Raw genomic sequence first — 26,492 nt, forward strand, 5'->3', positions numbered from 1 at the left:
TCACTACTGGTATATTTATTCGGTCGCTCAGTGGTCACACTTCAGATAAGTCAGCTTACCGGGCTCAATTTGGTGCTTAATAATTTATTTAAAAAGAAAAACTGCCATGGCCACTTACGAGGAAGTCAAGGATGTTCCAAATCACCCGGAAACGTACCTGTTCGATGTCCGCAACGAGACCGAGCTGAAGGAGACGGGAGTCCTGCCCGCCAGCCTGAACATTCCACGTGAGGAGCTCCAAAGTCCGGGGATTACCGGCTTACTTGACACACCTTTTCGCCATTTTCAGTGGCCGAGTTGGAGAAGGCTCTGAACTTGCCGGCCAAGGACTTTGCCCAGACATATGGACGCGAAAAGCCAGCGATCGATGCGACCCTGATCTTCTCCTGCAAGGCGGGAGGACGTGCTGCCAGGGCGGCCAATTTGGCCAGCACCCTGGGCTTCACCAAGTACTATTCAAGTTCAAATTACATTCAATTCTGTACATTTATTTGCCTAATAATTTATTGCAGCGCCAAGGCTTATGCCGGATCCTGGACGGAGTGGGAAGCGAAGCAGTCTAAAAATCTATAAAAATTTGTTAAAAAATCCTATAAAATTTGATATACTACAATAAAAGTAAATAATGCAAGCTACACCCTAATCTCCTGCAGTTCACCCCAGCTGCGTCCGATCTTCAGCCGAACCTTGAGCGGCACACTAAGTTTAACGCAGTTCTCCATGGTGAGGCTGAGCACTTTGGCTATTTTCTTGGCCTTGTCGGCTGGCACCTCAAAGATTAGTTCGTCGTGTAGATGCATGACCAGGTTAACCGATTGCTCCCCCAAGCCCAGTTTTCCTCGGTAGCGGGCCATGTTCTTCTCCATCTTCAAAATGGCCGTTTTCGCAATATCCGCAGCACCGCCTTGAATGGTGGAGTTAATGGCCTGGCGCTCAGCCTGATCTGTGGGTAAACAAACGATCTTTAAATAACTAAACGCATTCAGCTGGAGAACTATTACTTTTCATCTGCTCTTCGGGACTGTTGATGTGGTCCAGGTAGCGGCGACGGCCCATGATGGTCTCCACGTAGCCATTGTTGCGGGCAAACTTGACCACCTTCTGCGTGTACTCCCGTATGCCCTTGTAGGCCTGGTGGAACTGCTCGCACACCATCTGCGCCTCCTGCTCCTGGCACTTGAGGGACTCGGCCAGGCTGCGTATGCCCATGCCGTAGACAATGCCGTAGCAGATCTGCTTGGTGCCGTTGCGAATGGGCTCCGACACCTCGGACTCGTCTATGCGGTTCCAGCGCGCCGCAATGGCCGTGAACAGGTCCTGCGGCGAGTTCATCACCTCCAGCAGAGCCTTGTCTTGGGACAGATGGGCCAGGATTCGCATTTCCAGTTGACAGTAGTCCGCTGAGAGGAGGCATCGCCCCTCGTCCTGGGGTGCGAATGCCGATCGACAGGATATATTGATGGCATCCGGCCCCACTTTCAATGCAAAGTCCTTGGCCACATTCTGCAGATTCGGTTCCGTCATGGAGATGCGACCCGTGGCCGTGTAGCTGATGCTCTGGCCATGGATTCGGTCCGCCTGGCAGCACTTGAGCAGCGGCTGAATGCTCTTGGCCAAAAGCCCGCCCAGCTTTCGGTGGCCCAGTATGAGCAGCGAGATGGGCGAGTCCAACTTCTCCAGCACCTGGCGCGAGGTGGTCACCCGTCCGTTGGGCTTCCGGTGCAGTCCCAGCACCTTGGCCACGGCCTGCGTCGAGCCGAGATTGAAGCGGGAGCCGTGCTGCTCGTAGATCTTTACCTCCAGCTTCTTCATGACGGCCACCATTTGCTGGAAGAGCCGCTGCAGGCGTTGCTGCTTGGCCGGAAAGCCCACGAACTCCATGTGGCAAAGAGACATTTGAATGGGCATCTCGACATCTGAAAAGGACACTTGTTATTGCAACTCTTTAATACTCCTTGAACCACACACCTTGGAAGAACTTCAGCAATTCACCCTTGCCGATCCTCTCAAGATTCTCGGTCTGGCCCTTGATGATGTGCACTGTCACACAGGCCTCGATGGACGCCCTGATCTTGGGAAGAATGGCACTGGAGGTGTCTAGGCCGTAGCTGCTGTAGCCACGACCACTGCCACAGAGATCGGCCAGCGCAGTGCACTCTGGAGCGAATTGCTGGCACTGCAAGATCAGATGTTAGGAGAGAGCAGTAGGATGTGTTGATCAATAGTTACCATGTTGTGAAACCTCATTGTCTTGTCCGGCTGCAGCAGCCAGTTGCCCACTTTGGGGTCTTCCAGTTTGACGCTGATCTTCTCCAGCTGCGGCATTGCCTTGAGCAGCATCTTCAGCTGCTCCTTGCCATCGTGCATGATGAGCGTGAGCTCCTTCCGAGCCATCAGCTTGCACAGCTCCTGCACCTTCAGGCTGGTGGGCACTACCTGGCCCCTCGCCTGCACCTCCTCCTGCAGGCTCATGTAGTAGACCACATTGTCCGCCAGGCAGAAGGATAGGCCGGCGATGAAGCTGCTGTCGTCCACCTGGAAGAGCACCTGCCTGCCGCCAGCCGCCTCCCGCTGCTCGGCCGCCGCCACCTGGTTGATCAGCAGGTGGCCACCGATCAGGGGCTTCTGCCGGCCCGCCTGCGCCTGCAGGCCCACGCTGAAGCCGCAACGCGTGGCCTCGTGGAGCTCCATGAGGGCGCCCTGGAACAACTGCCTGTTTCCGCACACGTCGATTATGTCTATGGACGCGAAGCTGGAAGCACTGTCATCAGCCTTGGAACAGCTCAGGATGTGCGATGCATTCAGCTGCATGGGGTTTTTCATTAACGAGTTCTCCATGGACATGTCCGAGAGTTCCAAAGAGGAAGCCGCACTGGAGGACTGGACTTTCGATTCCGATTCGGTTTCACTGGTCGAGGCTCCGGTTGCACTGCCAGTCGATCTGGCACTGGGGCTCTGCAAGCGCTGCGAACGCAGCTGGTAGGAGCGCATCATCCGCGATGCATGTGGAGTCAGGGCACTGATCACCTCTGGTTCCTTGGGCTGCGAGCTGGGGATCTCATCCGCCTCCAAGGAAACAGGGAGCTTGCTGTCGGCGGCCGTGAGAGCAGCAGTTAGTCCGGTGTTCAGCATGAAGGAGTCGTCGGCCATGAACAGATCCTGCTCTGCGGTGGAAGCGGTGGAAGTCTTCCTTGAGGCAGTGCGATTCGGAGTGGTGGTCGGGGATGGATTGTGATTTCGTGGACTTCTGCGGGGCAGTTGAGGAGATGACATTCTACTTGGCCCACTAGTGGGGGTTCCCGAAGATTCTCTACTTGCGCTGGCAGGCGTTTTGAATGGCATTGCCTTGCTGACTACTGTATTTCGGTTTGGTGTTCCCAGATCTGGACTGTTTCGGGTCGCCTTACTACTTGGGATGTGGTCAGGGGGAAGGTGTGTAGATTTTGCTGTCTGTATGTGCTGATCTTTTTGCTGGCTCTCCCTTTCTGCGCATTTTTGCTGAATCTTCATTAATGCAATCCTTCGACGTTCGGCCATTTCCTTTCTAAGCATCTCCTTCCGGGCATTGTGACTGGTAGTGGGTTTCTCTTCGATTGCAGGTGGGTTATCAGAACTCTCCTTTTTAATCTCCGAGCCTTGTCTCTGGATTTGTTTTGGCAAGTCCCCGCTTGAGTTACTTTGTATTTGATTAGGCAAACTAGAGTACGATGGCACCTTCTCTTGAGCTTTATCAACTGTTCCCGGTTGTGTCCCGTTGATAGCAACCACAGACCTAGTATTAACCGTGTTCTTTTCAGCAGATCTTATAACCGGATCAAACTTAATGTGGCCTCGGCTCTCCACCTTCTCCAAAGGCTTCTCAGACGATTGACCATTGCTGTTGGCAACAATCTGTCGAGTTTCTAATGTTTCCGGTGCCTTCTCTTTAGGCTTTAAACTATTTGCCTTCAATCCGTCGGAATGATTTGGGATTGATCCTAAGGGAGTTTTGGTTATATTCCTTTGGCTAGCAATACTTTCAGTCCGGTTAACAGCTCCGCCTAGAAGGCTATTTTGTGATATATTTTTTTGTTCCTTCAGTGGATTCAGTTTGGGAATCTTGTGGGTGGAGGCACCTTCGGCGATACCTTTTTCCTCGCTTGAAAGCTTTCGCTTTATTGGCGGCTGGTTTCGGACTTGCTCCTCCTCCAGCGACATGTGAATATCCACCACCTCGCCACTGTTTACCGACTCGCCTTCTGAACTCACCTCCGGCTGCGTTTGGGTCCACTTAATGCTGCCCACTCCGATCTCGTACTGAACAAACTGGCGAGCCTCGCCAATGAGCAGTTTGGCAGCTTCACCCACGGTCATGCCCGCCTTTCCTGTGATGAAGAAGTTCCGCACCACATTGCGCTTGGCCGCTTCCTCCGCGTTCTCGTGGTCGTGCTGCTTCGCGGAGTCGAAACTGAGCGAGTTATAGAGCACTTTCTCCAACTCCAAGACATCGGCGCCGGCCAGCTCGACCAAGCTGGTGAATCCTGCATCGAAAAGAGCTCGTGCTCTCTTCTGCGACAATTCGGGCAACCGCATTAGGTCGATTAGATCCCTGTGGATGCCAAAGAAGAGTCGATCCTTGAACTGGGACACGATCAGGGCGAGGGTTGACCACTGCAGGGAGTTGCAGAAGGCCGTGACAATGCCCGCGAACGTGGAGGACATTTGCTGCAGACTCTGCAGCATGCCGCGGTGGCACTTGAACTTGTGCACCACCACGTTTATGGGCGTCTCGTTTACCAGCTCCTGCAGGGCTAGAGCCGTGTAGAAACTGGGTGGTAAGTAGAAAAGCATTAATTATAGTTCTTTTTTTACATATTCGAAAAGTAACTTACCGTTTGTGCACCTGCATCTGCTTGTAGTCCAGTTTCGTTTGGCCACGCATTGCCTTCACGAGGAATGCTTCCTTCACCCCCACCAGTTCACCCACTTTCTTCATGGCCGGGCTTAGTTTCTCCCACATGTCCAGATAAATCAACCAATCGAGGTCCTGCAGCTGGTAGCACACGGAGTAGGGCGTCACTAGGTAGACAGCATGGAGCTCAGACTCCAGCACAAAGCAGCGACGAGATTTCTGCAGCTCCGCAAAGAGAATGAGGCCGTCAGTGGGCGGCATTGAAGAAGCCAGACAGGCGGCACCCAGTCGAGTGGCCACATAGGCCGTGGTCTCCGCCTCCTCATCCGTTTGCAGGCGCACGAACTCGTACTCCACAAGGAAGTCCAGGGCGTCGCTGATGTAGTGGGAGTCAGAGTCATCCTCCGGCGATTGCTCTTTCGCCTCCAAGGCCTTCTGGGCACTCAGCAGCGTGCAGTTCACAAAACAGTCAATGTCCTGTTTCGTACTAGCCACACCAGAAGATATTACCTCCAGAAGAGCGCGTTTCAAGTGGGTCTGCAATGGGAATTTTGTTAATTTTGATCGAGCTTGTGGTGTAGCTTGTTAGCTTACGCTTCCGTCCATTTCCAGGCAGGAAGTAATGGGCTGCAGCTGCGCCGAGACCAGATCTCGGCCAATTCGGGCGTTGCTCTCCGTGCAAATGAGGATGGACTCGCCCAGCGTGTCCTTGCCCGTGCGCCCTGCTCGTCCGATCATCTGGCGGTAAGTCAGGGAGCTCATCTGCTTGCCCCCGAACAAAGGCGATCGGATGAGCACTCGCCTAGCAGGCAGATTAACACCGGAGCTCAGTGTGCTGGTGGCCACCAGAACCTTTAGCGCTCCCGCCTTGAAGGAGGCCTCGACAATATCTCGCTCCTCCGTGGTCAGACCGGCATGGTGAAAGGCGCAGGCGTAGGTAACAGCCTTGGACATGACCCCATCGAGACCTAAAGGGAACAAGTGAATTTAAGCCAGACAAGAATAAAGTAACGTATAATAATATATATATAATTAAAAATATTTTTCCGAAATTTAAAAAAAAATATTTACATTATTCGTTGGATAAAAAAAAGTTGTCAAAATATATATCCGATCGTTCCAATGGCAGCTATGGGATACAGTTGTCCGATCTGTAACTTTTTTAATATGATAAGTGTATACAGGATTTGGAAAGTTACAAAAAAAAATTGGAATAGAGCTGTATGGTAGCTTGGATAAAGTCAACCAATTTTGATCGAATCTGAACCATCGTTTTAAAAACCGGCATAGTACTGCATGTTCAGATATATGGCAGATAAGATATAGTCAACCGGTTTCGATCGAATTTAAAGATACAGGTTCTATAAAAACATCATTAAGGGGCAATTTATACTCAAATTAACAAAAGTTCAGCAAAATTCAACACTTTGATCTGATTGTGCCTATGAACACTCTAGTATATAGACGTCCGATCTGCATCTTGTTCAAACTTGATCTGCGTACTCATATAAAAAGGGATTGTAAAAGTTGCAAGTCTCAATCTTTTAAACTGAGTCCCGTATAAAAACATCTAGTCATGCTTTTCAAGAATCGGAAATATTACAAACTACTGAGAGCATAAAAATCGGTCTTCCATCTACCAACCTGTGGGGATATCCCTTAATTGCTGTTTCACCTCCTCAATGGCCGCCGGATTGAGATTGGCCCGCAGACGCAGGCCCAGTTCGGATCCGGATTTGATGAGACCATGCATGGCAGTGGCCAGCTGGACGGCCAGGTTCTCGCACCAGTCCTTTGAGGGGCAAAACACGATGACGGAGCAGCCCTCCAGCAGCGTCTCAATGCAGAGCAGGGCCACATCGTCGGAATCGTTGCCTAAGGCTTGACGCATCTCCTTCTGCTGCGATACATCGCGCAGGAACTTCAGCTGCTGGTCGAAGATCTTGGTGCCCACCTTGATCATTTCCTGGAGAGCCACCGGACGGTAGTTTGTGATGTACAGTTCGGCGTCCAGCCAGCTCTTCAGCAGTTCCACGTTTTCCAGGGTGGCGGACATGGTGATCACCTGGATCTGCAGGGCATTGCGTCGCGACATGTACAGGATCTTGGCCAGCAGCAGTTCCAGTATGTAGCCGCGTCCTTTGTCCGAAATGAGATGCACCTCGTCGACCACCACGGTGCCTATCGAGTCCAGTTTGCCCTGCTCCAGCAGTTTGTTCACAATCGAATTGGCCTTCTCGATGGTGCAGATGGCCACATGGAGGCTCTCAAAGCCGCCGGGAGGTGTGTAGCCCCCGTAGAATCCCTCCACGCGGTAGCCGGCCGGCGTGAGCAAATCCTGCAGGTAGAACATTTTCTCGCGCACCACCGAGATGAAGGGCAGGATTAGCAGCACCTTCTTGCCGCGCTCCAGGACGGTCTTCAGCAGCAGGATCTCGCTGACCAGCGTCTTGCCCGCCGACGTGGGTGCGGAGTACACGAGGTTGCAGTGCTCGAAGAGCACCCTTGGCTTGCAGAGGCACTCCACCTGCCAGTCGAACATTCGGACGACGCCCTTCTTCTGGTACTCAGCCTGAATGCTGTGGGGCAGGTTCCACGCGGCTATGGATTTGAGGGACTCCAGGTCGGGAGGTGGGTCTCTACTCACGGGCACCGCCGCTTCAGGAACGCTGGACGAGTTGGGTGACACTCGCAGTTGGTTTGGGGACATGCTGCTCAGGTTCTGGCTGATCCGCGAGGTTTCCTGGTAGCCACTCTGCTTGGCCAGGACGCACCGACTGCGCAGAATGTCCTCCTTGAGCTGTTGGGAAGCCTCCGCATCCTGGGCGGGGCAAAGGAAGCTACTCTCGTCCAGATTGGGAAGCACCTTGTCATTGTCCTTGTCCTCCGTATCGAACACATCTTCCGTGCAAATTTGGGCATCGAATGCGGATGAGGTGCTCACATCTCCGGAGTCCCGGTGGGAAACTCCTTCCAGATGCTCCACAACCTGGGACAAGTTGATCAGGGACTGCTCCGGGGGCTTCTTGGCCTGATTGACTTCGTAGGAGAACTCGTCGCGGAAAAACTCCGAGTAGTTATCCTGGCTGGCCACCTTCGAATCCTTGCCAGCAATTGCTCCTTTGACATTGGCATTTCCAGAGTGCGTATTCTCCTTTCCGGCCGCTTGCATACCCTTTTCCAGCTCCATGAAGGTGCTGTTCCCGAAATTAAATGACTGCGAAAACGCCATGACATTTAAGATTTCAACTATTCATAAAATATAATAGTTGAATTGGCAACCAAAAAAAATAAACAAAAAACAAAACGACGCGGGCTCAGTGTGACCGTGTAAGCATCCATCGATCTCACAGTAAATATCATATTTCTGGGACAAGGCAAGTAATATTTTGGGACAACACAATTAATATAAAAATAATAATAATGCTAATAGTAAGATAAATGTGAGTCTAATTAGATTCGGTAAGTAAATGGCGGTAGTAATCACTTATTTTTAAAAAGTTTTATGAAAACCATAGTATAGTTCAGTTATTGAAAAAAAATAAAACTTCCACTCAGAGGTTCTACCAATATGCACAGTGAACTTCTACCTAACTTGAATTGGGCTTTAATCCATATTTGAAAAAACAAACAAAAATCAAACCGTCCCAAGCACCCAATTCTTCATTGGTTTTATTTTTAGCCTTAATAATTACGGCCCAATATTTAAAAAAATAAAAACAGTTAGTCCACGGGCGCTTATTTGTTACACATGACACATAAAAAATAAACAAGATACAAGTAATTAAACTGATAAAAACAAATTAAAGAACATATTTTTGGGACAACTGTTGAGAAGGTGCGGTATTTTTTGGCGGTCAAAGCCTGGTCCCACTGCGCTGAGAATCAGCTGCGGACTTCGCGAAAATTTGTTTACTCCTCGGAAAATTAACATATTTCACACAACCGTCAGCATGAACGAGTTCAAAGTGCCCGCTCCACTGCCCAAACCCAAGGTGATCATCACGGAGAAGCCGCGCTCCGAAGTTCCCGCGGAGCCGCCACCTCCGCCACCGAAGAGTCCCAAAGCCCCCAAATCCTCGCCAGCGGCCGTCTGCCCGTACAAGGTGCCCAAGTGGTCTGCCCCGCCAGCCGGCGACCAGAACTACAGCTTCGAGGTGCTCAAATCCGGTCAGATCATCGACACGGTGCGCCAGCTGCAGCAACAGGCGGTGTGGACCTTCGGCCGCTTGCCAGAGAACGATGTGCCCGCCGCCCATCCGACGATCTCGCGCTTCCACGTGGTGCTGCAGTACAAGCCCAAGGAGCCGCCAAAGCCGGACTTCGAGGAAGGAGAGGCGGCCGAAGACCAGGAGGAGGAGCTGGCCAGGAACGAGCAGCCGGAGGGCTGGTACATCTACGACATGGGCAGCACACACGGCACCTTTCTGAACAAACAGCGCGTGCCGCCCAAGGTCTACATCCGGATGCGGGTCGGCCACATGCTCAAGCTGGGCGGCAGCACCCGCGTCTACATCCTGCAGGGTCCCGGCGAGGATGAGGAGCCCGAGTCGGAGCTCTCCGTTACCGAGCTGCGCCAGAAGCGGGAGAAGGAGCTGGCCGACGCAGCGGTGGAGCGGGAAATACGGCTGCTGCAGGCCGAGGAGCGGGAGCGCAACGAGGGCGTCAGCTGGGGCATGGGCGACGACGCCGACGAGGAGACGGATCTCAGCCACAATCCCTATGCCAGTACCAACAACGAGGAGCTCTTCTTCGACGACCCAAAGAAGACCCTGCGCGGCTTCTTCGAGCGCGAGGGTCTCAATCTGGAGTACAGGTGCGATGAGCTGTCCTCCGGTTCCTTCGTCTGCAGGGTGGAGCTGCCGCTGGATGACTCCAATGGCAGACCCATCACTGTGGAGGTCAACCACAAGGGCCGCAAGAAGGACTGTGTGGTGCAGTGCGCCCTGGAGGCTTGTCGCACGCTGGACAGGCACGGTGTGCTGCGTCAGGCCAACCAGGAGGCACAAAAGCGGAAGATTATCAAGCCTGGGGACTCGGACGACGAGGATGAGTTTTGGGATCGCACTGGTGACGTAGCGCGCAAGAAGCAGCGCAAGGAGAACACAGGTGCCAGCGTTACTCTCACCTACGAGGATTTGGTACGTCTTGGCAGCCTATCCCTTGAATACCTTCTAACCGAATCAACCATCTACAGCTAAAACAGGAGGTTGAACTCAACTTGGAAATGGAAAAGGTGGAACTGGAAATCGCATCTTACCAGCAAAAGGAGAAAAAGTTAAAAGAGATGGCCGTCAAACAGCAATCTGAGGGCGATGATCTGGACAACTTCATGGACATGCTGACCGACGATGTTGAGCAGCTGGATAAGACGGAGATCAAAAAGCTAAGGGTTAGTAGTGAAAGCATAAAATGTGTTTTGAATTTTTATTAAACTTATAATCTTCCGAACAGTTGGAGCAGCAACGGCTCAAGGGCGAGCAGCAAAAGATTGAACGCCTCTTGAGGATTGCCAAGCCAACGGCTCTGCCCTTCGCCACAAGCAGTGCCACAGCCACCAAGGATTCTTTCGGCCAGGAGAGCAGTGCAGCCCGGAAGCAGCTGCCCATGATTGGCAAGCGGAATCAGTTCAGCAAATTCAAGGTGGTCAGGGCGCCGCCAAGCACACAGACTAAGCCCCAATCAAATGCATTTGCCTCGGACGAGGAGGAAGTCGAGGAGGAAGAGCCCCATGATAAGAAGACGCACGTTTTGGAGGAGGGAGTGGCGGAGGCGGAACAGGAAGCTGTGGCAAAGCCACCGACTCCAGAGATTGAGAGCTTGCAGGAAAGCAAATCTCCTGCCGAAACGGAAGAGAGCAAACCAACAAACGCTGAAGCGGAAGTCTTAGAACCAGACAACTTGAAGTCAACAAAAGTTACAGCGGAAACTTTAGCAGCTCCCAGCGACACTGTTGCTTCAACGAAGGCAGCAGAAGCGATGGAAGACGCCACCACGCCAGCATACGAATCCCCGGAACCGGGAGCAGAGGAAGCGCAGAAAAAGCGACGCCAGCGCCAGCGACAGCGCAACAAGCAGCGGCAGGATGTGGACATGGACCTGGACGAGCTGGCCGAGCACGAAGACAGCGAGAAGTACGCCAAGTGGGTGCCGCCGTCCAATCAGAGCGGTGACGGCATCACCCATTTGAATGAAAAGTTCGGCTACTAGCGCAGCGGTAGCAGTAGCGTTGGAATACTTCAAATATTCAATTTAGGAATACTTTTTAAAACTAGTCTAGACCTGTAATTGATGTATTCTTTAAGACCCTCTCAATGTAACTTTGTAAATGTTAAACCTTTGCAAACTCTTTTCAATGGGCCATTGGCGACTCCAGCGCCGAGGGCATGAGCTTTCCACCACAATTCCAATGCTGGCAAACTCCCCTTCGCTGGCAATCACCCCTAATTTGAGTCGAGTGGCGGCTTCCAACGACGCGGTTCACCCGCTGATTCGGTGAAAATTCCTGCGCACATGCACAGAAAATGAACGCCCACTCGGCTCGGCACGCTCTGCCATTTTGCGTCGAAGAGGCCATCGGGTCGCCGATGGGACTCCAGTACTTGAACTTCCAATTCAGTTATAATTTCGTCGCTCTAACCGCCAGCACGGTCCGACGGCTGAACGTGGAAACGTGGTTTTAGTTGGCCAATAGCCCGTAGTCGACTGCTCATTTGTTTATGGAACGTAAATGGCTTTAGTTCAATTGCTAAATTAATTTCCAAATATCGATTTGGTTTCGGCCCACCTTGAAGTTGGAATCGCATTAAGAGGGCTGGCCAAAGCAAACTGGATTTGATTGCATTATTTATATAATCCGGAATACTTTCGATAATTTCACGGGTGCGGAGCCAGTGGCATTGGTTTTAATGCGGCCGACACGCGTTTCCTCAACAACCGGAGCACATGTGCGGGTTACATTTTAGGACGCGTAACAGTCCGTCTCAGAAGACGTCCCTCCGTTGGGGCGACTGCTGCCTGGTCTAGTCTGGTATTCAAGTGGTTCAAGTTCCCAGGACTTGTGATCAAAGTTGTTGAACGGGGAATCCCGAAAGCCCGCTAAAGCAGATAATGTTGCATAAGCCAAGGCGCATTTGATTGGCGCGCTTCTTTGATTGCCGTCGCTACGCTCCAAAATCGCAATTTGGCGTCCGCTTGAACTTGGCGCACAAACGCAAAGGCAGAGGTGAGTAGCTTTCCGTTCGATTGCCCGCAAATGCGCTGGGTCATGCGCAGATTGCACGCGGGGATTACCAGTGCTACTACCACTACCCCCACCAGTACCCCTAACCCTAACCCTAACCCCAACCGATGTGCTCCGTGCTTTGCTCAATTTTTGTGAATGAAGCCCCCTGCGGGATTGGGTGGCATTGAGGCGCTTGTTTGTCGTGCCTATGACGTACTTGACTCCCCACACGAGGTGGTCTGAATTGTTTATGTATTTTACATAAGTCGGAGTCCGAACTCGGTTTCTTTGTTATATAACCAGGAAACGTGCGTGTGCCTGCAATCAGAATTAATTTTCGGACATTTTAATGTCCCTATGTATTGCTTAAATTGTTTGGTATCTAAAAGCTCAACTATTATTAAAATAGTATTTTTTATTGAATTATTTTTTAAATTTTATTTGGATACCATAAATGTCAATAAATCAAAAGATTATTACTTTGAGCCATTCAAAATCAATTCATTCTAAATTGTTTAAGTCTTGAGGTACATAAAAAATCATATAAACTCCCTATCAAACATTTTTATTTTAATAAGAGTCCCAGAACTGTAGATATAGAGGATTATTATTTAAAGTGTGCCTAAAAGTATAGTCACAACAGATTATTAATGTACTTTAATAAGATTCCCAGAACTATAGATATAGACTAACTTTTGTTACTAAAGATTATTATTAGAAGTGTGTCTAAAGTAGAGGTCAAACTCAATGCAAGTTTGCTTTTTTAGAAATATGTTCTTTAATAAGATTTTCAGAAGTAAAGATATAGTCAAACATTTGTGGCGACTATTATTAGAGGGGTGTCTAAAAGTACAATCGCAGTGGAGGTCAATCTCAATGCAACCGCTAGTTAATTGCGCGCCATTAGCAAGGACGCATTTTGTCAGAACTGGGGTGGACTAAAGGGTGGGGCCAACTCCGATTATATCCTTGCAGGCGAAGGTCAGACGATCCGGTGGCCATGGTCAATGCATTGGCTTAATATTTAATGCTTCGTGCTGTCGCTAGTTAATTGAAAAATGAACCCCTGCAAAGCGGGTGGCAATATTAACCATTATGCTCAAGGTTGTAACTCATTGTGCCTCCACTTCACCCACTTTGTGTTCCATTACAGCTAAAGGTCAACCCCATTCCGAGGGGATTAATTTACACAAGCGCGCGGAGTGCTGTGATTCTCGAAGCCAAGGACACGACTGAGTCTCAAGTATGATCAATATCGCTGGCGTGGTGAGCATCGTGCTCTTCTACCTCCTGATCCTGGTGGTGGGCATCTGGGCCGGTCGCAAGAAGCAGTCCGGCAACGACTCCGAGGAGGAGGTGATGCTGGCTGGCCGCTCCATCGGCCTGTTCGTGGGCATCTTCACCATGACGGCCACCTGGGTGGGTGGCGGCTACATCAACGGCACGGCGGAGGCTATATACATCGGGACTGGTGTGGTGCCAGGCTCCATTTGGCTACGCACTCAGTTTGGTTTTCGGTAAGTGGACGACACAGATACACTGAATCCGCGGTTTTTTATATTTCAATTAAATACAGTTCATACTAAATTACACGATTTAATATTAAAATATTTAAAAACAAACAAAATTTGTAATTTAAAATGTGTAATATATTAAGTGCATTTGATTTAAATTTAATATTGATAAAAATTTTTGGTATATTTAAAGACACTAAAATCAAAGTAATTTTTAAAATCTTTAAAATTACTAAAAACCACAATGAACAAAAAAGAAAGCCAAAAATATTTAAATAAAATAATATAATGAGATATACTAAGTTTTTCACCGGTGTAGGTTTTTTAGGAAGGTTTTCTTGACAAAATTTGAATCCTTAAAAAAAATCTACATTCAAGCACAATGAAAAATAATATTATTGAAATAGTAAGTTTTTCATTCTGTACTTACTATAGATTTAATATTGGTTTAAAAATTTATCTTGATGTTTATATTTTGTTTTTTTTTGTTATATTGTTCAAAAGTTTTCATTAACAATTTAAGACTGTTACAAATTTTAGAAATTTGTTACCAAATTGTTAGGTATACAAGGGCCTTGATTTTTACATATTTAATGTTTTCTTGAAAATGACTTTTTTTTTAAAAATTTCGTTACCTCATTTTATACGTTTGTATGTAGACCCTCACATTGCTTTATTTAATTAATTAATAATTGCATTCTTAACCTCTCCTCTATTTTCCAAATTTAGGAGGCATCTTCTTCGCTAACCCGATGCGAAAGCAGGGGTACATCACCATGCTGGACCCACTGCAGGATTCGTTTGGCGAGCGGATGGGCGGTCTGCTCTTCCTGCCCGCCCTCTGCGGCGAGGTCTTCTGGGCCGCCGGCATCCTGGCCGCCCTGGGCGCCACGCTGTCGGTGATCATTGACATGGACCACCGCACCTCCGTGATCCTGTCCTCGTGCATCGCCATCTTCTACACGCTGTTCGGCGGCCTGTACTCCGTGGCCTATACGGACGTGATCCAGCTGTTCTGCATCTTCATCGGACTGTGGATGTGCATTCCCTTCGCCTGGAGCAACGAGCACGTGGGCAGCCTGAGCGACCTGGAGGTGGACTGGATTGGACATGTGGAGCCGAAAAAGCATTGGCTATACATAGACTACGGACTGCTGCTCGTCTTTGGGGGAATTCCCTGGCAGGTCTACTTCCAGCGGGTGCTGTCCAGCAAGACGGCCGGACGGGCTCAACTGCTGTCCTATGTGGCCGCCGCTGGATGCATCTTGATGGCCATTCCCCCGGTGCTCATCGGAGCGATTGCCAAGGCCACACGTGAGTGCTAGATAATAAAGAGAAATACTTCTTAATTATAAGTTATAAGTTATTAGTAGCTAAAAATGTGTCTAAAAGTATGCAGTGAAAAATGTATGGTTGTCTTTTGTAACTTAACTTTAAGACTTCCGGACTCGAAATGTATTGTTGCATACTTTTAGACACCTTTCAAAATCTTATATTCTGTAGCACCCCCTATTTATTCGCCTTATCGCAGTTTATTTTGTAGATCAGAGAACATTTTACCGATTTCCATTTATTTTTGACAGCTTGGAACGAGACAGACTACAAGGGTCCCTATCCCCTCACCGTGGACGAGACGAGCATGATTCTGCCCATGGTGCTGCAGTACCTCACGCCCGACTTCGTGTCCTTCTTTGGCCTGGGCGCCGTTTCCGCCGCCGTGATGTCCTCCGCCGACTCCTCGGTGCTCTCCGCCGCCTCCATGTTCGCCCGGAACGTGTACAAATTGATTTTCCGTCAGAAGGCGTCCGAGATGGAAATCATTTGGGTGATGCGCGTCGCCATCATTGTGGTGGGCATCCTGGCCACCATTATGGCCCTCACCATTCCCTCCATCTACGGCTTGTGGTGCGTGTGCTGATGCATTATTCAACTGACTGGCAGCTCATTTGGTAAAGTGCCTGCTTCTGTCTTTTCGTCCCGAACAGGTCCATGTGCTCGGATCTGGTCTACGTCATCCTGTTCCCGCAGCTGCTGATGGTGGTGCACTTCAAGAAGCACTGCAACACGTACGGCAGCCTGTCGGCGTACATTGTGGCCCTGGTCATCCGGCTGTCGGGCGGCGAGGCCATCCTGGGACTGGCTCCGTTGATCAAGTACCCCGGCTACGACGAGGAGTCGAAGGAGCAGATGTTCCCCTTCCGCACCATGGCCATGTTGCTCAGCCTGATCACCCTGGTTTCGGTCTCGTGGTGGACCAAGTGAGTATATAACCTTGTGAAGTCCATAGTTGGGTTCTTACCACAGAGTATATTACTAGAATGAATACAATCATCAAATGCTGTCTAACTACAGGATAGCAGGGTTTTAAAATGATTTAGACAGGAGCCCAAAAAGTATGCAATGAAATTAAATTCATTGGACTTAGGAATAAAAATAATTGTATATTTTACATTGCATACTTTTAGACTTCCTTATAAGTGTCCCATACTATAATAACTTAGTAAATATAAAGTGATTATGGCATTTAACGGCTTTTCTGTTTCATTTAAGAATTCGAACTTGAATTTAGACTAGATTAAACAAACGATTTAAAAAAAAACTAAATTTTTATTTGAAAGTTTTAGTGGTTTACTTAATACATAGTATTGTATACTATATGTATCCAAATAATATCTAAAACATATATATATATAAAAACAAGGTTGTTATTTGTTAATTATATTAAGGCTATAATTATCCTTGTGATATATGAATTTAAAAACTCACCTTTCCCCCCATTTTTTACCCAATACAGAATGATGTTCGAGTCGGGGAAGCTGCCGCCCAGCTACGACTACTTCCGCTGCGTAGTCAACATTCCGGAGGATGTGCAGCGCGTCGGCGATCCGTCGGAGTCGGGCGAGCAGCTGTCCGTGATGGCCGGACCGCTGGCCCGTTCGTACGGAGCCGCCACCATGGCGGGCAAGGATGAGCGCAACGGCCGCATAAATCCCGCCCTGGAGTCGGACGACGACCTGCCGGTGGCGGAGGCGAGGCGCCTGAACCAGGAGACGGCGCAGGCGCAGGTGAAGAAGATGCTGGACACGGCCACCGGCGTGAAGCCGGCCGGAGGAGGCGGTGGCCAGATGAGCCAGAGCGGGATGGCCATGCCCACGCCGGAGCAGGACAACACGGCCTTCTGAGCGGAGTAGTCGCCCAGAGCGGGAGACCCAAAGGCCCGAAAGTAGGCTGCACAGTTGAGTCCAGCGAATTATCCGATTTTAAGTTGCGCTTGTTAGGGGGATTTCAATGGGGGAGTGGGAGTGGGAGTGGGAGTTAGGTCAAAAGGCGGACGGAGTACAGAAAGTATTAGGAAACGTACGTTAAACACACAAGTGCTCAGGTAAAAAGTGCAGAAAGCTGATCGTAAGGTTTACATTTTCATTTAGCCCACTTATTGTGTATAGTTTCTACAAGCTTTAAGCGTTCTATCGGTATTCATTTTGATGTTAGAGAATCTATGTGTAAATGTTCAAACGTTATTAGAAGTGCAGAAATCGGTTAACCGAGTACATATCAACTGCATTTTTCCCTAGCCCGAGAATACGTTAAGCCGGTGGAGAGGCTAAAATACATGTAATACCATTCCTGGCGATATGCTAATATCGATCATATACTATATAGATGCATAAAATGTGAATCATGTGTCCTTCCAGAACGAACAAAGCTAAGCAAAACTATCCACAAACTAACGCAAATGAAACATATCAAAACGTATCAAGGCGGTACAGTGTATCAATATACATATCACTCGTGTAACTGTTGTTTGTAAGCTAAATAGGAGAATCCGAGGTGTACTATGCATAAACTATACCCAAACCAAGTAGTTGTGTAAGCGAGCGAAAACGAGGCATATCGAGTTATATAGGAATGAATTTTAGCTGCTCTCAAAGAGCAAAACCACAAAGTATATGATGGCAGATCATACACAGGAAAACAGACAGACAAAGGATGAGGCAATTATATATAACATGTTGCGTCGTAGTACCTAACTATATATATACCTATACAAAATCATATACACAGCATATATATACATATTTAGAGGCCAGCCACTGAATTTAGAGAGTTATACCCACGACATTGACCCAATAAACCTGCATATTCAATATAAACACACGCTGCCTGAACCCCAAACCTCAACTGGAATCTGAGCGTAAACCTTAGGAAATGAGAACTAAACTAAAATGAACCCAAACTGAATACTTTATCAAGAGATGTGCGTTGGTTCCTCCTTTTGTAATTCACTCGGATTGTTTGTTACTCTTTCGTCCCGTTGGAAAGAAGTTATCTAAATCTAACTAAAGTCAACTCAAGTAAACTAATATGCGTAACTAACTTGATAAGGTTTTAAGCTCCATAAACTACCATAACTACATACAACTCACTTAATGTAATGAATGTTGACTGCTTTTTGATTGAGCCTCGTATGTTTGTTGTATTGGGGTAAAGTTTTTTAACTTTTACATAAACGAAACTAAGAAGAGTCCATTTAGGATTACCTACCTACATATGATACACACATATCTGTTCGTTGTTATTGTTATTATCTATTGCATCAGATCTGAGTGTGTACTTTTCGATAGTGTTTGAATCCGTTTAACTAAGGAATTTAACTACATTTCCAGAGAACCTACATATGTAATTAAGTGTGTTTGTATTTCATTCGGGAGTTTCTTTGTGCAGTTAACCAGATTTGTAAATAAGCAAATTACTCAAAATCGTTTGTAAAGTTACTATCAACTATACCAAAACCACCAAATAATTTATGCATTCAACTGCGATGACTTCGCTTGGTTAAAACAGTCGAAACAATTCTGTTTTGCAATTAGTTAAAATATACTTCTGTTATTGTTAACCAAACTTGGTCTACCCATTCCAAGTTCCCTTAGTGGCATTATGTTAACCAAAATAAAGCAAAAGAACAATACGAAGGGTTACGATATACATGATGTATTAAGATCAAATTAAACCGAATACATATCAATGTTTTAAGCATAGCGAAATGGAATAAAACCCAAGCAAAATGAAACGAACAAAGTATTTAATAAATAAAAGGTATATATATCTATATATTGAAATGGTTTCTCTGTTGCCGCAAACAACCAACCGCCGTCTAGTTATTTATTCTATTTCTCAGCACATATTTAGCTAACTAACCGACTAACTGTCTGGCTGACTTACCAATCTGGCTTGTGAAATAAATGCAAGCATTACGGGCCAACAAAAGCCGTCAAGTGACGATTCGTAGACAATAGAATTGTATTATCGCAGGTGGAAATTTCTCAGCGCAACTTAAAGAGCAAAGAGCTCTTGGCGGTGTCGCATCTCATCGGTTCGCAAAGACAATGCATTTTCGGGATTCTCATCGGCGAGCATGTGGCAACCAACTATGCGACAGTTACTTATTTTATTTAGTCGAAAGTCAGTCGCTTAAATTGCCAAAGTCAGAGAACTGCCGCCATCTCAACTGGTCTCAATTAGCATGCTAATGATGCAGTTGCTGCTGCCGTTGCTGTGGCAATTAGGTTGTAATCTCAATTAGATTGGAATCGCCAAATGAGCGCCCCCTCCATCATAAGCTCATAACTTGTGTCGCTCAAGAATTGCTCTCTAATTGTGGCCCGAGCAGCCGAGTCGTGTTGTGTCAGTGGATGTTGGACGTTGAATGTTGGATGTGCCAGCTTTCCGGTGCATCCGGTATTTTCGAACAATTTACATTGTTAGCCGATTTGAACCTTCAACTGTCTTCTGCTGCCAATTAGCCGAGCGGAAGAATTCAGCGAATGTCGTGGATTTCTGGCGGATTCTGCGGATACTGCGGATGTGAAGGGAACCGATCGCCCAGAACTGATGGCTTATACGCTGTTCTATGATCTTCATCAAGTTGTTTATTTAACAAACGTTTCGTGTTTTACATCTAATGGTACAATGAATTACGGCTAGATTTCCATGGGAGAGAAAGAGGAATGGGCGAATTGGTTGTCACTTGGGGAATAATTTACAATTGCGAGTGAATGGCGGCGGCGATGACATGATGTGGGTGTGTGGGTATTGAGTATTCGAAGGCACGTGGCGTATACGCGATGCAGTAGTAGTGACTGCTCATATCTCACTTCTTGCGGTAGGTGTAGCCACCATCAGCACTGTATCCCTGCTGAATGGTCTCGGGCACCTGGCTGGGTGCATTGTACTCATAGCCGGAATCCTGTGCCGGGGCACTGGGATAGGGGCCAGAGTTGAAGGATCCGCCGGCTGGCGGGGCACTATAGCTGGAGGAGGGACCGCTGGGCAAGTTCAGACCGGATCCGGACGACGGAGCTCCATAGGAGCTGGACGGAGCCGAGGGGTAACCACTGCTGCCCGAGGAGGAAGCGCTGAAGGAGGACGACGATGACTGATGATGGCTGGACGAGAATGAGCCAGAACTAGATCCAGATCCGGTTGAGGGAGCTCCGTAGGAAGAGGAGGGGGCACTGAACGAGGGCGAAGGTCCTGAGACGGGAGCTCCATACGATGACGATGGAGGAGCGGCAGGTGCCGAGTAAGAGTTGGACGGAGCTGCCGGGTAGGGTCCTCCACTGTTGCTACTCTGGCTGGGAGCGGAGTAAGAAGGCGACGGAGCCGATGGGTAGGGTCCTCCACTGTTTGTGCTGGGTGCCGAGTACGAGGAAGAGGGAGCCGAGGCATAAGGTCCTCCACTGTTCGAACTGGAACTGGGTGCAGAGTACGAAGATGAAGGAGCCGCAGGATAGGGACCACCAGAGTTGGAACTGGAACTGGGTGCTGAGTAAGATGATGAAGGAGCAGCAGGGTAAGGTCCACCACTGTTGGCTCCAGAACTTGGTGCAGAGTACGAAGACGAAGGAGCCGCAGGGTAGGGTCCACCACTGTTGGATTCGGAGCTGGGCGCTGAGTAAGATGAGGAAGGAGTCGAAGGATAGGATCCTCCACTGTTTGCAGCGGCACTGGGGGCGGAGTAGGAGGCTGAAGGAGCAGCCGGATAGGGTCCACCACTGTTGGATCCTGAGCTGGGCGCCGAGTAGGAGGACGACGGAGCAGAGGCATAGGGACCGCCACTGTTAGAGCTCGAACTGGGAGCCGAGTAGGATGATGACGGAGCCGAGGGGTATGATCCACCGCTGTTGGCGCTGTGACTTGGGGCCGAGTAGGAGCTGGATGGAGCCGAGTGGAATGATCCGCCACTGGAGCCCTTGCTTGGGGCACTGTACAGCGATGAAGGAGCCGATGAGAAGCTTCCGCTGCTTGGTCCCGATCCGCTGCTGGGAGCTCCGTAGCTGGACGAGGGCGGTGAAATCGGCTGGAAGGAGGAGGAGGAGGGAGCTCCGTAAGATGAAGATGGCGGGGCCACGGGTGCATCGTAGGACGAAGAGGGTCCGGATGTGTAGCCACTGCTGCCCAGGCTCTGGGTCTTCGATGGTGCTCCGTAGTTGGTCGACGGGGCCGAGGCCAGGGGCACAAAGCTGCTCACACTGGGCGCTCCGTAGTTGGGCGATGGCTTCGAGGGTCGTGAGGCGGGTGCCAGGTAGGAGTTGGTGGGTGCCTGCGCCGGAGCTCCATAGCTGGAGGAGGGTGGTGCGGGCGGTGCAGACTTGGGTGGTCCGTAGGAGGAGGAGGGCGCAGCAGCAGGTGCTCCATAAGATGAAGATGGTGGTGCGGGGGCTCCATAGGACTTTGAAGGGGCCGCGGGTGCTCCATAAGATGAAGATGGTGGCGCGGGGGCGCCATAGGACTTCGAGGGTGGTGCTGGGGCTCCATAGGAAGAAGATGGTGGAGCTGGTGCTCCATAGGACGATGATGGTGGCGCGGGGGCGCCATAGGACTTCGAGGGTGGGGCTGGGGCTCCATAGGAAGAAGATGGTGGAGCTGGTGCTCCATAGGACGATGATGGTGGCGCGGGGGCGCCATAGGATTTCGAGGGTGGCGCTGGGGCTCCGTAGGAAGAAGATGGTGGAGCAGGAGCTCCATATGAAGAAGATGGTGCGGCAGGAGCTCCATAGGACGATGATGGTGGGGCAGGAGCGCCATAAGAGGATGAGGGTGGGGCAGGAGCGCCATACGAGGATGAGGGTGGTGCTGGTCTCGGGGCTCCGTAGCTCGAAGAAGGCGCCGACTTGGGTGGTCCGTACTTGTTGGATGGTGGCGCTGGAGCTCCGTAACTCTGGGAAGGCGGTGATGACTTCGGCGGCCCATAGCTAGAGGAGGGCGGGGCACCATAGCTCGGCGAGGGCGGAGCAGGTCTGGGCGCTCCATAGCTGGAGGCTGGGCGACGATGGTGGGACTTCTTGGCCTGCGGCGGTGGTCCGTACGAATGGCTCGGACGGCTGGCTGGAGGACCGTAGCTGGACGACGGACGGGAGGCGGGCGGTCCGTAGGAGCTGGAGGGGCGGGGAGCGGGCGCTGCATACGGGCCTCCCGAAGAAGAGCTCAGCGAAGGAGCCGCATAGCTGCTGGACGGACCGGAGTTGAACGAAGGCGCCGGACCAGAGGCGGGTGGCAGGTAGGAGCTGACCGGTGGAGCGCCGTACTTGGACGAGGGACGCTGGGGCGAACTGGGCGGCAGATAGGCGTTGCTCAGCGGCGCCTCTCGCTTGGCCGCTGCCACATCGCGGACCAGCGAAACGGCCACCAGGGCCACGGCGATGACACCGAAAAGCTGCTGCGAAAAACGAGGAAATTAGTAAATTAGCTTTTTCATGACGCATCGATCGATGATCCACCTCAAGAGATCGCTCAAGCTATGCACATGGAAAAAAAACTATAAAAAACTACATATATTTTCATAAACTATAAAATGGTTGGTTCGCTAGAATTAAGTTATATTAATTATCTAAGCTTTGCCAATTTTTATATTAAAAAAAGATTTTTATCACTATTACTAAGTAATTTCCAATATAAATGCTGATATGTTTACCTCGTTTTTGTAAGGAACAATATCAATTAAATATACATAAACATTAAAAATGTTTGTAAATCTAATATTTTTTAAAAGTAATGATTTTAAAGTGACTTGTAAAAGGCAGAATGTTTGAAACAAGGCATTTGCTTAAGATTCGAACTGTTTTAAAAGTAAAATAAAAATTTATTTTCTTATTAGCGAATTCTTATAAAATGAAAAGCATATCCATCACTTGGCATTGTTAGTCAAACATAATATTGTTCAGCTCTTTAAAAAATGTATGTAAATTCCAATATTTTTTAGGTATAATGATTTTAAAGTGACTTGCAAAAGTCAGAATATTCAAAACAAGGCATTTTTATATGCTGCTTAAGATTCAAACTGTTTTAAAAGTAAAAAAAAAAACCTTTTTTTTCTTATTAGCGAAGTCTTATTTAATGTGAAACAGATCCATGCTATTTTGTTTCAATGCACTTACCACTCGCATGGCTGCTGCTGCTGCTGCTGCTGCTTCTCCAGGGGATGAGCTCGATGCACTTCGAATGCAAATTAACCGAACTGCAAAGCGGGAAAAAGGGGGCATTAGAGAAAATCAGTTGAAAGTGGAATACGGGCAAAAAATAGTTATAGAAAGATTACGTTAATGTTGCGTAAGTTTTTATGGGCGTCAAGACGCTGGCCGCGACCAAATCGCTCGTCAATCTTGGCTCGGTCCGTCGGCCAATGCCAAGAACTGGCCAGCAGACGGAGCGTGTCGCCCGGCATTGAAGCCAAAATACTGACACTTAATTTGGCTTTTTGGAAAATCGCTGTCGTCGCAGACAAAAGCCGCTCCAATCGCTTGCGAATCCCATCCGGAGCAGAGTGAAACTCTGGCCTTTTTCTTTCGGGAGGAAATTGAATAAAAACGGGCCCATAAGCTGTGTGGGCGTGATCGGCAGTGGCGCAAAGCTGGCTTTTATGACATTGCAAAATCAGCCCCGACAGTTGGCAATTTCTGAGCGCCATTACCATTATACACCCCCACTGGCTTGCATGAGCTGCAAGTTGCGAACTGCGAGCTGGAAGTTGTGAGTTGTGAGTTGGGAGTTGTGAGTGACACATATTTCCCTCCACAGCTACTGCTGCCAATTACTGTCTCGCCTTTTGGCCACACACTTTGAGTCGTCTTGACTCGTCCCGTTGCGTCTTGTTGGCTTTTCGGCACTTTGCTTTATTGTTTGGCTCGCGCCGCTTGTTTAATAGTTGCAACAAATTTTAATTACTTTTCAAAGTATGCCTATATTACTGGATGACCCGCTGAATGTGAGGCAACTCCAAATTTGCCATGCTGCTTATGCAAGAATTTTAAGGTGCGAACAAGGCCGAGAATAAGTATTCTTTACAGTCAATCCTGCTCTGCTACATATTTTCTTGTTTCTGATTGTTACAACTCTTACTCATTTTAGTGTTATATTTTTTTTTGAGTAATTACGAATAGTTATTCACCATATTGGAAAATGGTGGTTCTGGTTAATTCTGAAAAATTTAAGCTTATTTTTCTTTAACCAATGATTAAAACCAAATCTGCCTCCACACTGGCTGACTGTAGATTAGACTATTAATTGTTTTAATTCCTATTTAACAGTTTTGATTTTTGACAATAAAATTAAATTACTTTTAAAAACTTTAACTATTTTTTTTAATATTTAAAAAAATGACACTAAAATTTTCGAAGAAGGAAAACTGACTTTAAACTTTTGACTGCACTATTTTTGACGATGAAGAACTATACTTTTTTTTTTAGTATATGACACTTTGGATTAATCCTGTCACATTTTTAAATTGTATGATGTAATCAGTAATCCTTTATGCAGCACTAACCGTTTTTGTTGGGCACCAGCTGCTTCTTTGATATTTTTTGGGGGCACTTTGCAGACGATGCTCTGCCGATGGACGAATGCGAACTACACTGCTGTTTGATGCGCAGCATGCACTTTTATACAAAATCATAACCAGGCAAAGCCGCAAAAATAAAGACACACACAATAAAAAAAAAAAACTCAAAAACAATGCGGACCGACGAAAATCAAAAGCTCCAAAGCGCCAAACACAATGCGAAGAAGACGCTGGCAGCGGCATGTCTTCAAGTTTGGTACTTTATGTAACACTTCAAATGCACTCACTCTTCGCGAGCCACCAGCCAAAGCCAAAGCCACAGAAACCAGCAGCCACCTCAGCGGCAACCAGCAACCGCGGCGCATGCGCGACTTCGCAGCCAAAGCTGCGCATCTGCCACAGCGAAAAAAAAAACACACAACAACAAAATAACAAAGGCAGGGGCAATAACAACAAAAAGCCACAGCGATCGGTAAGCTTTCAGCATTTACTTTTGCTTTTGCACTAATAAATCCAAATCTATCAGTTGCCAAGTTCAGTGGCAACATCTGTCATCGGTTTTGCGCTTTGCAAAAATAACACTCTGGAGCCAGCTAAATTGGTCTATTAAAACGCTTTACTTTGTCGCTTAAATGGCAAGTAATCTGAGAAACAATACAAAACACTTTTGACAATTCTTACATCGAATTTACATTGCATTACAAAATTTGAATTGTACTCTAACAGCCAGTAAATTAAATGTGTTGGTAAAACCTCCACTGCGTATGAGTGATAATTATTTAGAACCCTACGGATGAAACAATATTATGATACATAAAAAAAATTTAATAAAAAGGGAATCATTCAAATAATTACATTTTATAATAAGACGACTAAGACCTTAAATCGTATAAGTCAAATGCATCAGAATCATAGAGCAGTAGTTATAACAATATGTTCTTTCTGTTCTAGTAACTTAAACTAATATAACAAATTTTGTTTATGAGAAATTGAAATTTAGGTAAGAAAAAAACATTTAAACGTTTTAACAAAAACAAGCAAAAAATTAAAACTTCCTAAATTACAATCATAAATTAACGTCTTAGTGCAAGCGGCTCCATTTGTAAAACAAAAAGCTACCAACAGTAGCTTTACTTTCAATGAATAAACAAATCAGTTTGCAGTTGTCAACGTTTGGTCATTTATTATTAGGCCACAGTTGGTGGCATCTCGGGCTTCTTCCAGATATAGCTGGCCCAGGGGATGCACTCCTTCAGCAGGTGCATGTAGGCCAGTCCCGCGGGGCAGTCGACCTCCTTGGCGGGAGTGCCCAGGGTTTCGCACAGCCAGTACTTGGCGGCATCGAAGTGGTGCGTGTAGGTCTGACCAATCTCGGACTCATCCTTGCAAGCCGAGCGACCGGCATCGGAACTCACGCCTGCAACCAGGAATGCGGCCAAAAAGATGGCGCACAGAGCAACAACTGGGGGAACAGGGAAAAGCGATGAAGCCATAAGTAATCGATATAAAAATCACATTAAAAATCCACCTCACACCCACCGGACTTCATTTTCAGCTGTGAAAGTTTCTCGGCAGAAGGAACCAACTGAGACCTCCACGTTTCGGGGATGGAACTTTTATACTTGCGCGGGGGCACAGTGCCGAAAAAAGAAGTGAAAACAAGAATAATAAAAGTATTGAAATTTTGACACACGCGCGCATCCGTTGATTATTATCATGGGAGCAGAGCGAAAAGTAGCAAAGAGCAGCATCTTTATCAAGATGGGTTGGGATGGGAGAACCTGCCAAATACGTAATATGGTCTCCAGGGGTCCTCCTCCCCCAAACTAAAGATAGCAAATATATTGAAAAATGTATACAATGCAACATCAGACAGTAGGTTCTTATCGAGTGCATTTTTAATGGATTGTTCTTGTAGCAAGCAAACATTAAACAATGATCTCCAATTCAATCCAAGCCTATTTAACTACAATTAGTATTAACATTGTTATTTACTTAAAATCGCATTAAAAACCTGTATTTGTT

At 48.0% G+C, this 26,492-nt stretch overlaps 6 protein-coding genes across 6 annotated transcripts; 3 read left to right on the top strand and 3 right to left on the bottom strand.

Moving 5' to 3' along the window:
• The first annotated feature begins 12 nt into the window (after positions 1–12).
• LOC128258299 (rhodanese domain-containing protein CG4456) lies at positions 13–635 on the top strand. The gene is made up of 3 exons (XM_052989895.1): positions 13–227; positions 290–449; positions 513–635. Exons 1-3 carry the CDS (start codon positions 107–109, stop codon positions 571–573), a joined length of 342 nt encoding a protein of 113 aa, XP_052845855.1. The 5' UTR covers positions 13–106; the 3' UTR covers positions 574–635.
• Positions 633–8,224, bottom strand: LOC128258080 (DNA polymerase theta). The gene is made up of 7 exons (XM_052989520.1): positions 6,536–8,224; positions 5,486–5,859; positions 4,872–5,428; positions 2,230–4,807; positions 1,969–2,176; positions 1,002–1,916; positions 633–943 (listed from the first exon to the last, which is right to left on the bottom strand). The coding sequence occupies exons 1-7, from the start codon at positions 8,121–8,123 to the stop codon at positions 633–635; spliced, it is 6,531 nt and encodes a 2,176-aa protein (XP_052845480.1). The 5' UTR covers positions 8,124–8,224.
• Positions 8,225–8,760: 536 nt separating this feature from the next.
• Positions 8,761–11,227, top strand: LOC128258151 (kanadaptin). Its single transcript, XM_052989646.1, has 3 exons — positions 8,761–10,032; positions 10,089–10,283; positions 10,346–11,227. The coding sequence occupies exons 1-3, from the start codon at positions 8,845–8,847 to the stop codon at positions 11,099–11,101; spliced, it is 2,139 nt and encodes a 712-aa protein (XP_052845606.1). The 5' UTR covers positions 8,761–8,844; the 3' UTR covers positions 11,102–11,227.
• An 89-nt stretch (positions 11,228–11,316) lies between these two features.
• On the top strand, positions 11,317–18,744 carry LOC128258218 (high-affinity choline transporter 1). The gene is given in 7 exon segments (XM_052989768.1): positions 11,317–12,116; positions 13,270–13,570; positions 13,572–13,633; positions 14,360–14,944; positions 15,214–15,535; positions 15,616–15,888; positions 16,425–18,744. Coding segments are annotated over 6 exon segments (1,839 nt in total). The 5' UTR covers positions 11,317–12,116; positions 13,270–13,361; the 3' UTR covers positions 16,813–18,744.
• A 799-nt stretch (positions 18,745–19,543) lies between these two features.
• LOC128252392 (pro-resilin) lies at positions 19,544–24,561 on the bottom strand. The gene is made up of 3 exons (XM_052980068.1): positions 24,453–24,561; positions 23,068–23,147; positions 19,544–22,349 (listed from the first exon to the last, which is right to left on the bottom strand). Exons 1-3 carry the CDS (start codon positions 24,559–24,561, stop codon positions 19,782–19,784), a joined length of 2,757 nt encoding a protein of 918 aa, XP_052836028.1. The 3' UTR covers positions 19,544–19,781.
• Positions 24,562–25,623: 1,062 nt separating this feature from the next.
• LOC128262880 (uncharacterized) lies at positions 25,624–26,101 on the bottom strand. The gene is made up of 2 exons (XM_052997450.1): positions 26,007–26,101; positions 25,624–25,929 (listed from the first exon to the last, which is right to left on the bottom strand). The coding sequence occupies exons 1-2, from the start codon at positions 26,014–26,016 to the stop codon at positions 25,655–25,657; spliced, it is 285 nt and encodes a 94-aa protein (XP_052853410.1). The 5' UTR covers positions 26,017–26,101; the 3' UTR covers positions 25,624–25,654.
• Between the last annotated feature and the right edge of the window lie 391 nt (positions 26,102–26,492).

The sequence above is a fragment of the Drosophila gunungcola genome, chromosome 3R, assembly GCF_025200985.1.
Source record: "Drosophila gunungcola strain Sukarami chromosome 3R, Dgunungcola_SK_2, whole genome shotgun sequence".
Lineage (NCBI taxonomy): Eukaryota > Metazoa > Arthropoda > Insecta > Diptera > Drosophilidae > Drosophila > Drosophila gunungcola.

Bases quoted from the DNA above. Each gene is read 5' to 3' on its own strand.
- LOC128258299 (XM_052989895.1), top strand. From the start codon at position 107: ATGGCCACTTACGAGGAAGTCAAGGATGTTCCAAATCACCCGGAAACG. The intron at 228-289 runs GTGAGGAGCTCC...CGCCATTTTCAG, and splicing joins CGCCAGCCTGAACATTCCAC to TGGCCGAGTTGGAGAAGGCT. The intron at 450-512 runs GTACTATTCAAG...AATTTATTGCAG, and splicing joins AGCACCCTGGGCTTCACCAA to CGCCAAGGCTTATGCCGGAT.
- LOC128258080 (XM_052989520.1), bottom strand. From the start codon at position 8,123: ATGGCGTTTTCGCAGTCATTTAATTTCGGGAACAGCACCTTCATGGAG. The intron at 4,808-4,871 runs GTAAGTTACTTT...CTTACCACCCAG, and splicing joins CAGATGCAGGTGCACAAACG to TTTCTACACGGCTCTAGCCC. The intron at 1,917-1,968 runs GTGTGTGGTTCA...TGTCCTTTTCAG, and splicing joins ATTGCTGAAGTTCTTCCAAG to ATGTCGAGATGCCCATTCAA.
- LOC128258151 (XM_052989646.1), top strand. From the start codon at position 8,845: ATGAACGAGTTCAAAGTGCCCGCTCCACTGCCCAAACCCAAGGTGATC. The intron at 10,033-10,088 runs GTACGTCTTGGC...AACCATCTACAG, and splicing joins CTCTCACCTACGAGGATTTG to CTAAAACAGGAGGTTGAACT. The intron at 10,284-10,345 runs GTTAGTAGTGAA...TCTTCCGAACAG, and splicing joins CGGAGATCAAAAAGCTAAGG to TTGGAGCAGCAACGGCTCAA.
- LOC128252392 (XM_052980068.1), bottom strand. From the start codon at position 24,561: ATGCTGCGCATCAAACAGCAGTGTAGTTCGCATTCGTCCATCGGCAGA. The intron at 23,148-24,452 runs GTTAGTGCTGCA...CCCGCTTTGCAG, and splicing joins GCTGGTGCCCAACAAAAACG to TTCGGTTAATTTGCATTCGA. The intron at 22,350-23,067 runs GTAAGTGCATTG...CGTTTTTCGCAG, and splicing joins CAGCAGCAGCCATGCGAGTG to CAGCTTTTCGGTGTCATCGC.